The 12,173-nt window shown below is 37.7% G+C and overlaps 3 protein-coding genes across 3 annotated transcripts; 2 read left to right on the plus strand and 1 right to left on the minus strand.

Annotated features, from left to right (window-relative positions):
* Positions 1-326: 326 nt before the first annotated feature.
* Positions 327-7,274, plus strand: LOC110370888 (pickpocket protein 28). Its single transcript, XM_064040434.1, has 14 exons — positions 327-1,043; positions 1,159-1,242; positions 1,409-1,551; positions 1,778-1,984; positions 2,604-2,724; positions 3,798-3,946; positions 4,347-4,459; positions 4,563-4,651; positions 4,722-4,906; positions 5,191-5,276; positions 5,348-5,422; positions 5,682-5,823; positions 6,761-6,852; positions 7,065-7,274. The coding sequence occupies exons 1-14, from the start codon at positions 816-818 to the stop codon at positions 7,196-7,198; spliced, it is 1,848 nt and encodes a 615-aa protein (XP_063896504.1). The 5' UTR covers positions 327-815; the 3' UTR covers positions 7,199-7,274.
* A 96-nt stretch (positions 7,275-7,370) lies between these two features.
* LOC110370831 (mediator of RNA polymerase II transcription subunit 31) lies at positions 7,371-9,696 on the minus strand. Its single transcript, XM_021326813.3, has 4 exons — positions 9,479-9,696; positions 9,274-9,363; positions 8,646-8,815; positions 7,371-8,288 (listed from the first exon to the last, which is right to left on the minus strand). Exons 1-4 carry the CDS (start codon positions 9,492-9,494, stop codon positions 8,142-8,144), a joined length of 423 nt encoding a protein of 140 aa, XP_021182488.1. The 5' UTR covers positions 9,495-9,696; the 3' UTR covers positions 7,371-8,141.
* Positions 9,697-10,004: 308 nt separating this feature from the next.
* On the plus strand, positions 10,005-11,938 carry LOC110370797 (synaptosomal-associated protein 29). Its single transcript, XM_021326762.3, has one exon. It carries the CDS (start codon positions 10,234-10,236, stop codon positions 11,047-11,049), a length of 816 nt encoding a protein of 271 aa, XP_021182437.2. The 5' UTR covers positions 10,005-10,233; the 3' UTR covers positions 11,050-11,938.
* The last annotated feature ends 235 nt before the right edge of the window (positions 11,939-12,173 follow it).

Consider the following 12,173-nt stretch of genomic DNA (forward strand, 5'->3'; position numbering starts at 1 on the left):
AAATAGATCAAAAGGTACCTATCAGTCGATGAATAGTACTTACAAATTATTCAGTGAGGACACATTATTATAAGCTCAGGTACTCATACATCAAGTTGCTTCGCTTGAAGTACAGGGTCAACGTGTCACATAAGCGCCGCCCCGGAGCTTTTTCTACTACTAAGAATTGACAATAAACACATAGACATGCTAAAACTTTTATTTAAAATATTGAATTTTAAAAGCTGTAGGCATTTGTCGTTGACTACTAGGAACATAACTATTGTTGAACCAAATTCTGCGAACACTCAACAAATGAATGGACTAAGTCAGTTATTAAATTGAAATTAAACAGAAATAAAAGTTTCAACTGAGGTTAGCAGTCTCGTAACCATAACGTGACATGCTATGACGACACCGCATAGATCTCCAAATAGATAATGCACCAGTTGAAGTAATTCTCTGTGTTTAATTTATAAAAACGCAACAGCAATTAACTTAGCAAAACAAACAGTCGATAATGATAGACTAACTAGTGTGCATCACACAATGGACAATAAATCAACAAAATACTTAAATCAACCAAGCAAAGAAACGTAAAACTATTTTCAATTTAATCAAACAAAAACCCGCTAATAGTTAACGCTATCAAAGTTCTCGATATAAATCTAATTTACAGCAAATTACATACTACAACATCAAAGGTTCGGTGACTAACTTACGATACGGCTAAGACTCATAATTACGATCACAAGACAGGACGACAAATTACAGGAAAATGTATAATTTTGCCATCGAAAACTAGCGATGGAGGCGGTGCAAGGTCGATCTATCAAATGATAGACGCAATCAAACGATTAGACAGCAAACATTTGCTTTGGAAAATTAGGTTGCCAACGCCAATTGGATGTCCACAGAAGAGCTTTTGTTGCCGGCACACGTGTAGTTTCGCATCGTCGATAACACTCGGTAGACATCGTCTCCAGTACCACACAATGATGGTCTATCCCAACAGAGAATTCGGACCGCGTCCTCCAAGAGAACATAAGGACATGTTTAGAAAGGTAAGCAATTTAAACATTGCATTCCATTTGTTATTTCCAATTGTTAACGTGATAAAATCGCTGAAAGAGGAAGTTACATAATGGCATATCGTAATAAACACAATTTATCTGACAGCAAAATTATTGGGCTCAAGGTAAAGAACCACCGCCTTGGTATGTGTGGGACACCAAGATACCGATCAGCAGGAGTAGAAGCGAAGTGAGTCAACATTTATCTATCTTTACTATATTCAATGCTTTGGTGATAAATAAAACTACCTATTTTACGATCTGAGCAATGCGTTTTAAAAATGAGCTCAACTCTGAAACATCAACTGTACCTGTAAATATAAAGAATCTATAACTAAGTATTACATGATGTACAGGAACGACCACCTGTTTCTAAAAGCACAAACAACTTGGAAGAAGGAACCAACACCTGTGGTAGCGATCTCAGAAATTACCTCCTTACATCCACATTACACGGCCTGCGGTACATCGGCGAACGAAAATTAACTTGGTTTGAAAGGTAACGTAGCTAGCTCTTTATTTTTTCCTCATCATGGTCTACGTGGGTCTCCTTCCACGTCTTTAAATACGTATCACCAATTTAACTGCATCCTCATATTCCGAACCATAAGCACAAAATTCAACCATAGTATGTGAAACAAAACAACCATTTATTAGGACTCTGTCTCAAAGTCTTTTTCTGAATTGCAGCTGACCTAAAATGGGTCTAAAACTTTTACTTTCAGGTTCTTCTGGTTAACAGCTTTTGGCTGTTCTTTAGTAAGTGCGAGCTTCTTCATACTGAACATCTACGCGAAATGGCGGTCGTCTCCCATGATAGTGAGCATCAACCCTGAGAACATGCCTCTGAACAACCTGCCCTTCCCTGCCCTCACTATTTGCAACGTTAACCAGGCTAAGAAGTCTGTTGCGGAAAGATATTGGGACTACGGGTAAGTATGTACCCTATAGAGATTTTAAATTGAAGGAAGACCAAGGGCAATTGCAAACATGCACCTAGGTCTAGACTCTATCATGTAGGTAAAGATATAAAACATTATGTTAAGACTACAAAAACTTGTGAATCTATCGTCAATTTATCCCCTAGAACTGCCTAAACTGGAAATAATAGGACACGAAGTTAAGCCAATGTTACGGTACGGAAATAGCCCCTTAGGCCTTCGATAAATTGTTAAAGTAAACAAGTCCTTTAGCAGTAGCTAATAATATGACAATAAAAAATGCAACCCAATCGGAAACAATTTAAATAATTAGCTTATCTACTACCTAGTTCATCGATCCATAACACTGTTGCTCAGGTTAATTATAATTATTACAAATACCAATTTAATTATATTGCTTCAGCGAGAAATCAGGCGTTCATCGATCCTCAAACTGCATTTGATATGAATGAAAGAACTATGGATTATATCAATCTAAAAGTTTGTGACCATTCATCCTAGAGCCGAGTATAGCATATAGCTCTTAAAAACCATTAATACTGTAAATATGTCTAGGTATTCCTGGTTTAAAATGTATTTTGATCCAAAACATGTGTGTCAATCGTGACAGGGATCCAGTCGACAAAAAACTGCTGATGAGTCTGTGTTCCACAAAGGATGACTCCGAGATATTTGAAGATGACATCGCGGGCAGCGCGGATTGGGACCACACCAGATCATTTCTGATTAACGTTAGTTGACTGTTTCTTCATTGCCTTCTTGGTAGATGCTTTGTAAAGTTTAAAGTTTAGTTTGGTAGTTTTTGTGGTAAGACGGTTACCGTCTATTCTATTCTATTCTATTTTTATTTATGGCAATCCGTGTCGATGTCAATGTCGACGATTCTGCCAATGACAAGTGGAATGAGATTACCACAAAAACTTTTAGACGTCAGTTTATGCCTTGTCTAAAAAAATGTCAAATTATGACGTTGACATATGGTTCATTTTGGAGCCAAATTTTTTTTAGACAAATGTAAAACAGTGGTTAAAGTTTTTGTAGTAAGGCCATTAATGTTTTCCCATCCTATCACACCCATCTTATTCCTGACCTATGTACTTCAGGTACCTATACCTCTCACTCACAACGCTGACCCTAAATGAAATTGGGAAAAGGGCAGGAGGATGATGATGATTTCATAACTCAAACATTTTTTCATTTTTCTTTGCGCAATTTCACGCGATCAGGCAAAGCTAACCCCAACATTAACTGCCTTTATTTATACCTAGGTATAAAGCGTGATTAGAACTGCAAATTATTATAACAACTTGCTAAACTGATTTCTTAATAGCTAATAGTTTAAAAATAGCATTCAACGAGCGCAAAGCTAAGTAAATTGGGGTCTTTTTCAACAGTTCGCTGTCTGAATGTCAAATATTTTAGTTTATAACTTTAATAGTTATAAAGTTGCTCAAGAAAAGTTTCATTTTTAAATGACGGCTTATAAAATTCTTAATTGGCTTAGCCATCGTTGGTTTGGTTTTATTGTTTGGGAACGATCTACCTAGCCGCAAGTTCCTAGCCTAACTAACATTGTCCAATCTGATGTATGTAGTTATACCCACCGAAACAAAATGCGTAGGCGATTTACTTGTTTCCATACTACATAGGTTTATTTGTAAAAACACACTATCAGCTGCCAAGAGAAGCTCGAGACTAATTAACAGCCAAGTCGGTTATCTGAATTATTCGCTGCAGTTAGAATCTAACCAGAATATGACTAGGGGGATTTAAGATTTTAAAAATATTTCATATACCCGTTCAGGTAACGCAGCCCTGCAGTGAAATGCTGGCGAAGTGCATCTGGGACTCTTCGGATGTGAACTGCGAAGATCTGTTCAACGCACAGCTCACTGACGAGGGACTCTGCTGCACCTTCAACGTGGTTCACCGAAATAACATGTTTCGAAATCCGTAAGGAAAAAAGCTCTAGAAAATAGCCTAATTATTATGGAATTAAAAATTGAGAAATAATGTCGGGACACCTTTTCACACACGGTCTGTTAGCCCCATGGTAAGTTATTAATTAACTTGTGTTATGGGTGCTAACACAACTGATAAACTACATATAGCTACATATATACATATTTATAAATACATATTGTAACACCCAGACCACGGCTAACAAGCATGCTCATCACACAAATGTCGACCGAGCCGGGAATCGAACCCGGGACCTCAAGTTCGGCAGTCCGGCATGGTGCCCATTGCGCCATCGAGGTCGTCGTCAAAGTTGTGGCACTTCTGTTCTTGTGTAGACTGCAATATCAGACTATTCTTGATGTATAATCGAATACTTTTCCCTTGTTTTCAGGCGATCATTGAACGACTTGAATCTAACATTTCCATCACCAGCCGTTGACTGGACTCCTGAAGGTGGCTATCCGCCTGATGCTCCGTCTGACGGCTTTCCTTGGAGACCTAAAGGTACACATGAAGTATTTAACTCTTCAATAGGCGTAGGTAGTCATGTAGACACCTCGTAGATATACGAGACTTAGTAGACTGATGTTATGCTTTTCGCTTGAAGGAATTGGCACCCAACACGGCCTCACCCTGGTTCTGGATGCAAACGTAGCCGAATATTATTGCGCTTCCACGAAAAGTGCTGGCTTCAAGGTTTAGTATCACTTGCTATACATAAAACTTAATATTAGTTTCCACGCCTTTAATGTCATCCATTTTACAGATCCTACTCCACAATCCTACAGAAACGCCGAAGATAAGGAACTTAGGCGAAATATATGGACCGGGAAAAGAAGCCCGGATTGCGATTTGGCCAAGGATACTAGATGCTCAACCTTCGTTGAGGACAATTGATATTAAGAAGAGGCTCTGTTTGTTCTCTAATGAAAAGGAATTAGTATTTTTCAGGTACCTAAAATGTAATAAGAGTTTCTTTAAATCAAACTATGATTGTCTACATCCGTACCTACATGATTAGAATGATGTATGTGAAATGAAAGTTCTCAGACATAATTTTCTACGCGGCTAAAGCGAATCAAACTGGCGGATAATTATCTGCGAAGATTCACACAACTCTATGGTCCGTGGTCAATTAACCATAACACGATGACGTCACATTACATCATGTAACTGTAATTAACCATCAAGTATGTTATCTATTACGTACAATCAAATATTCCATGTTTCCACAGAACTTACACTTTGAAGAACTGCGAAATGGAGTGTGAAGCGCGAGCCATGTTGGACGTATGCAGATGTGTCTATTATTATATGCCCAGTGAGTATAACGTCATTATCTCATTATAAAATTATGGAGGAATTGAATACTTTTGTTCTGGTATTTTACAGAAAACAAATCAACACGCATTTGCGGGAAAGCTGACGCGAAATGTTATTCGAACATGAGCAGAATAATGCCAGACGGTGAGTAGGCTTTTCATTATTATTTTTGGATATCAATCTGATAGACTTTGCGATAGTTGATAAGTACTGGAGCTACATATGGGATTCCAAATAAGTGGCATTTCAAACCTGCACATTGAGAAATAAACCTCAGGAAATTCCGGAATGGTCTCAATTTCGGTGACTACGGTCGAATATTCGATTCACCGAGCCGACCGCTGGGAACAATTGATATGAAGTTGGGCGCTTGTAGAGTTAATTAGTCTTTCATGTGTCCCAGGTCGTGACGTAACATGCGAGGAATGTCTGCCGGCATGTACCGAGATCGCCTACATGGAGCGACTGAGCGACGCGCCCCTCAAGGCTTCGCTGGTGGAACAGCTAGCCAAGAGCCTCGGCAACAGAACGCCACAATACTTCACGTAATAACTTTGCAGCTTTCCGCAAATAACTTTGCTGCTCTGAAGTTTCCTACGAGTTTATTATACTGACAAAAGCTATGACTAAAACATAACGGCGCAGTCGCGATCACAAATGGCTAACTTCAGGGCGGACAAGTTATTTAACGAGACTTGTAGATACATTTCACATTGAAAATTTTTAGTCAGCGTCAAAAGTAGTTGATTTTGGCAAAATTGCTCGTATCTAATAAAATTAATCAATAACGTTTCCTTGCCGCTAGGTAGGCAAATATGTAGGCAAATTGAGGCCAGCGGAAGCTTAATTATTAAGACAGGATATTAGGCAATTCCAAAATCAGTTTCAATCAAAATAATCAATTTAGGAGCGAGTAACAGAGCAGGAGCGGAAATAGGTTGTGGGCGCATCCATCCAATATGGCAAAAATAAATAAAATTGTATGCATCCACATTAACTAAATTCAGGAACGTGAGGGAGTAAATAGGGAGTATACATACATGTAGGGAGACTACATGAAGTACTACAAAAACATACGGGTATTACATAAGGGAGTATTTAAAAACATAAGGGAGTTCATAGGGGCGGTACATAAGGAGTACGTAGGGGAGTACACATATAAGGGAAAAAGGTTGTCTGGAAGAAATTGCTGATTAGCGATAAGACCGCCATTTGTACTCTTCTTTGTGTATTATGATGTCCTGTGTTGTAAATTTTCTTTTTTCTTGGTGTACAATAAAGCATAATCTACTCTAATCTAATCTAATAAGGGAGTACTTAAAAAGGAGAAAAAAGTGTGATGTCTTAAGCATATAATAAGTGTTACTTACAGGGCTACATTCATCACTGCACTGTGTGCAGCTATTCTTTATTCTGTGTTACATGATTCCTTCCAAAACATATTGGGGTAAAAATTATTAATTGTTAACCTATTGAAAACAGGGAAAACATGCTGGTGGTGCACTTCTTCTTTGAAGAGAACACATTCATGAGATTTACCAAAGGAGAAATATTTGGCCTGACTGAATTCTTATGTAAGTATTTCAAGCAACGATAACCAATTTAAAAGACTTATTTTTCCCTCAAGCCCTAATATTAAAAAATAGGGCGCGATTACCTCGTTTGCCTGAACCAATGTTGATGCACTTAGGAGGTTTAAAGTATAAATTAAAAATTAGTTGTTTTTTTTTTAAGTCTTTCTGCCTAATTTTTATATAAAAATGTCGTTTACTACGTATTATTTCAGCAAACACAGGCGGCTTGCTGGGACTATGCATGGGGTTCAGCATGATGAGTGCAGTGGAACTTCTCTACTACTTAACACTGCGCGCGCTTTGCATAGCGCGGCGGAAGCCTCATAACCAACCATTTGTTAAATAAACGCACAGCTAAATTGTCTATGAATCAGTCTTTAAATTCACCTTCCTACTTCTTGGTATAGTGACAGCGGCCCATATCTGACATAGAAACAAGTTGGCCAATGTATGGACAATGTACACCCTCTAATATGTGAGAACAAGTTTGATTAGAAAGGAGTTAATAAAAAAAAGTGTTTAAACAAAGTTTTTTTAATATTAAACTTACAGCTACAAGTTACAATAACTCAGTCTGTTGAGATATTCAAACTCATTTCACCCACAAATATTTACAACCAGTCTAATCACCTCAGACGGCTCAATATGCCTTCGCTTGCAAAAGTGTGACCAGCACATCAGGCTTGACAAACTATTCCCAGTTCATATCAGACAACACCCCAATGAGGGTTTTTGAATTTTTTTCTGCCACCGGGTGGCGCCACGTATGCGTCTGGTCCAAACAGCTGTCAAATAGTATGGAATTGTAGGTGCTGAACTTATTGTTTATTGAAATTCTGTTATATTGGAAGTGTTATTGATTTTATTATGGACTACGGTCAGAATAAGGTTTCCGAACTAAAAATTGAGCTAAGAGAGAAGGTGCAAAAGTCACTGGCACTAAGGAAAAGCTTGTTGAAAAATTTGTTAACACAATATGATTTAGTTTTTTTTATTTACTCAACCGCAATAGTAAAACAATAATGCAGTGCTTTAATTATAAAATAAAAAAAACACTAAAATCGTTCACTATTCATAGTAAAGATAAGCACTTTGACAGTTATTGGACCTGACGACTCGGTGCTGCCACCTCGTGGATTGCCATTTTAGAAAATCCTCATTGTTGTAAATAACATAGGATAGGAATAAAACCTACATCATGTTCTGAGGTAAACATCCATCATCAGCATTGTCCTTAGTTCAAAGTCCAAAGTGTTGTCTTCATATAGTATTCATAACTGACTTGTGGTCTATGACTGCTGTCTCGGTGGGCCCTGCTGAGGAGGCGCGGGGGGAGCGGGCGGCGCGGGGGCGTCGGGCGGCTGCAGTGTGCGCGTGCGTCTTCGCGTGTAGTGTTGCCACAGTAAAATAGCTTGGTCATCCATGAACTTGCAGACCTGAAAAGTAAAAATAGTTTGTTTTCATACTAATATAAAAATAAAAAAGGGGAATATTTGTTTTATTGGTAGCCCAAAGGCTCCAAAACTACTGTACCAATTAGAAGAATTCTTTCACTTTTGGAAAGCTACACTCTTCCCGTATAACATAGGCTATATTTTAAAAAGGCAATGACATTATTTGGGTTTGAGTATTGGATATTTAGCACTTTCAGAAAAATGAGCTATATCTTGCTAGAGAACTTTGTCCAACAGTGGCCAAACATGGCTACAGAATGGAATCAAATTTTCAAAGGATTATAATACACAATATCAAATTAAACAAGACTAAAATCAATTCAAGGCATAGTGGCATACCTGTGCTGACACACATTCTCTTCTAAATGCCTCATGCTGCAGAAGCTCTAAAAAGTGAAGGCACATGGGGTACTTCAGGTAGCGAGCATACTCTGGTTCTCTCCAGTATTGTAGGTAACGAATGTAGTTTATGAATGTGGCCTCTTTCAGGTATCCTCGCTGAGCCAAAACTGAAACGTAAATAGACTGGATGAAATTCTGACAACAATATATATTTTTTTTATTTATGCTATAAGGAGGGTAATTATTATTTTACGACTGGAACAGAGCTTGTGCTACTTAACAAGCATAAAGAGAAAGGCAAGTCGCTTAGAAGATTTGAGGACAATGTAGTAAGATATACCGAGGTCTGGACAGTATCATCTGTAAATATGCCAACATAACTATCTAAATACAAATTCAAATTCAAATCTTTATTTGCGTTCCATATGTAATACAGGTTGTATTTTTATAAAGTTTAAACAATATATTTGAAACAATATGGACCCGGTAGGGCACAGCATAAAGAGGTACAAGAACAGGGTCAGTGGGTGATCTTAGGGAGGATTAAGGTCTAGAATCTATAATTTATCCTGCTAAAGGGTTCATAAAACGGTGATTAACTATTGTAAAAGGGATTGATACTTACAATGTATATAGTTAGGATTAGCCAGACACTGAACAAATTCCAACTCAACTTGAAATCTTATTCTATTTTGTTCTTCCGTTTCGGGCATCACTGCAAAGTAAATAACGATTAATAACACAATAACAGTGCGTTTTAACACAAACACAAAATTATTAACCTCAATAAGTTATATTGAACAAAATTGTTGCAAAAATTCAAAGCTCACCTTTTCCAGCCATCATCTTGGAAGCGTTTAATGTTTTAATGTATTACCTATAAAAATACCAAATTGGTCTATAAAATAATAATCTTAATCTAGCTACGTTTTCATATTTTTATACCATCACTTCCATACTCAAAAGTTCAACAATTTACAGAAAGAAATACACAAACTCGACGTATAAACCAAGCGAGCCACAGTATAGTATTCGGCATCTTGTCTGTCAATGTCACTACATGACACTGACACTGACATTGTCAATTCTGATCTGCTTTTGTATGGCCTCGTCTATGGCACACAAATACTTACCAAAGGGTGAAGGATTTATCCACTAAAAGTGAGACAGAGTTTTGTTTCTTTTAATTTTAATACGGAAGCATTGAGCCATGGGATATGGAACAGAAAAAATGTTATTCATCACAAACTAAATTTTACCAAAGAACCTTTCCTTATAATTATTATTCATAATATTTAATCTGTCTTCAGCGAGAGGCTGAAAGTGAAAGTGCCAGTGCCAGCCAGCATCTGTCAATGAGTACCTCCCTCCCCCGCCTCCCCTCAGGGATTTTACGTCACGTCATCTGTGTCATTCGTCTTCGTCCATGTTGTGTAAATACCTACGTAAAAAGTTTACTCCCATCAACCAGATACCAATAATCTAGAAAAAAAAACCATTTTGAGTATTCCGCGTATACGTCCGAGGAAATATACACAGTGCAAGGCGCATCTTAACTCAATAAGGAACAGGAAACAACAGCGAAATGTCTCGTCCAGGGGCCACTTACGTTAACCCCAATAAATTGTTCGAGGACGATGATGAAAACGACGTCGACGATGAGACATTCGTCAACAGTTTTAGATCGAGAATCCCACCGCCTCAACCAAGTAAGCCAGCTCCATCCGCATATGGAAGTCACATAGCCGCCTTGGAACAACAAAGACAAGCTATGTTGGAAAGACAAAGGGAAATCGAACAACGAACCTTGGATTCATCTTCGCGCAGCATAGGCTTGTTACGTGAGTCTGAACAGATCGGTATCGCTACCGCTGAAGAACTCAGTCGACAGCGCGAGCAACTGCAGAACACCAACAAACGGCTCGACGAGATAAACACCAACTTAAATTACAGTCAGAAGCATTTGAATGGCATTAAGTCTGTATTCTACGGCCTAAAGAACTACATTTCTGGTAAATCTGATCAGACGCCTCCTAGAAGCCAGCCTTCACCAAGTACTCGCAGTGCAGGCCCCAGCAGCAGACTGAATGATACATTAGACAATCTTACCCAAGTCAATGGCGAAGATCGCTTCAGGTCGCATCCCGCCACGCGCCTGCGAGAGTTAGACGCCCAGGTGGCTGCCCCCATAACAGACAGCCAGCGTGTAAACCAAGTACTGGATGCTAACCTAGATGAAATGGTCCATGCCATATCAAGACTGAAAGGCCTGGGAATAGCTCTTGGAGAGGAAATAGAACAGCAGAGTGACCTCATTGACACCATCCATGACAAAGTTGAAGAGGCTGATATCAAGATGGGCAAGCAAAACAAGCAGATGAACAAAATACTTGGTAAATAGTCCACATTCCTTCTATCTTTACGAACTATAAGTTGAACTATGCACCAGGCTCTTAGTCAATGGAAAATTACATGAGATTTTCATGTGAGACATAGTGAAAGCAATATTGAAAGTATTAGCAGGGCCCCAAACTTTATACTCTCAACTGGATCTTGTAAAAATGTGTTGTAAACTTAACATTGGCTTTGTTTAACAAATCCAGGTGTACTCGCTCCTATTTATTGTTAATGGAATTCCAAATGTAGAGGTTTTGTGACCATAGTGCTATTAAAGTATGTAAGTGGATGCAACCTGCATCAAAATTTGCAGTTGACTAGGTAGTTATAATTAATGTTGAACAGCCTCCACGGGCAAATCATCTGAATGATTTCCTGTTATTTGTTGAAAACATAAAGCACTCTTATATTATTTAGTAGGAAAATATGCTAGCAATGTACATTTACTATATTCAATTATTGTAATGTAGATTTTGTTGAATATCACAAACACAGTGCTGTTGCTTCATTTGTTCATGTTGTATAACTAATATAGGCATTAATTAAATTGTAATTTTATATTTCCTGATACAGCATCAAATAAAGTTGCAATGGTATAGTGTTCTAAGAAGAAATTTAGTTATGTACATAATATTTTATAAAGTTCTTTTATTTTTATAGTTTTGGGTTTATTTCTGGTGATAAGAATATAAACTATGTATGAATAAACAATTACTGTTATCAGTCTGAATCACGCTGAAGCCTTATCTACCAATTAATTCATACATTTTTATCAAAAACCCCAGAGAATGTGTAACACAAATTCATAATCAAATAAATATATTGCATGCATGAAAGTAATGTTTCTGAGTATGTATGGTATATGGATGTATAATAAAAATGTTCTATAAAAATGGGTTTTTTTCTCCTCTGTGATACTAGGTTGCTATTTCTATGATAGAACCAATGATAAAGTCAATATAGTATTGAAAATAATATGTAGTGCAAATGCGATAACCACACTAGAGAACCTTGTCATGTCCTTACTTTTAGGAAGATTACAAGAACAAAGAAGCTCAGACAATTACCCTTATACATACTTGTTTTTGTTGATAATTCTACCAAGCATAGGTACTTATCTTCAATAAC

Source organism: Helicoverpa armigera, chromosome 22, assembly GCF_030705265.1.
Source record: "Helicoverpa armigera isolate CAAS_96S chromosome 22, ASM3070526v1, whole genome shotgun sequence".
NCBI classification, from domain to species: Eukaryota; Metazoa; Arthropoda; class Insecta; order Lepidoptera; family Noctuidae; genus Helicoverpa; species Helicoverpa armigera.

What these genes read in the sequence shown, in the direction of transcription:
- LOC110370797 (XM_021326762.3), top strand. Translation starts at nt 10,234, where the DNA reads ATGTCTCGTCCAGGGGCCACTTACGTTAACCCCAATAAATTGTTCGAG.
- LOC110370888 (XM_064040434.1), top strand. Translation starts at nt 816, where the DNA reads ATGATAGACGCAATCAAACGATTAGACAGCAAACATTTGCTTTGGAAA. An exon ending in CTTTCCTTGGAGACCTAAAG is followed by an intron (nt 4,460 to 4,562) that starts GTACACATGAAG and finishes TTTCGCTTGAAG; the next exon opens with GAATTGGCACCCAACACGGC. An exon ending in CGAAAAGTGCTGGCTTCAAG is followed by an intron (nt 4,652 to 4,721) that starts GTTTAGTATCAC and finishes TCCATTTTACAG; the next exon opens with ATCCTACTCCACAATCCTAC.
- LOC110370831 (XM_021326813.3), bottom strand. An exon ending in TAATCCTAACTATATACATT is followed by an intron (nt 8,816 to 9,273) that starts GTAAGTATCAAT and finishes TTTACGTTTCAG; the next exon opens with TTTTGGCTCAGCGAGGATAC. An exon ending in GAGAATGTGTGTCAGCACAG is followed by an intron (nt 8,289 to 8,645) that starts GTATGCCACTAT and finishes TTTACTTTTCAG; the next exon opens with GTCTGCAAGTTCATGGATGA.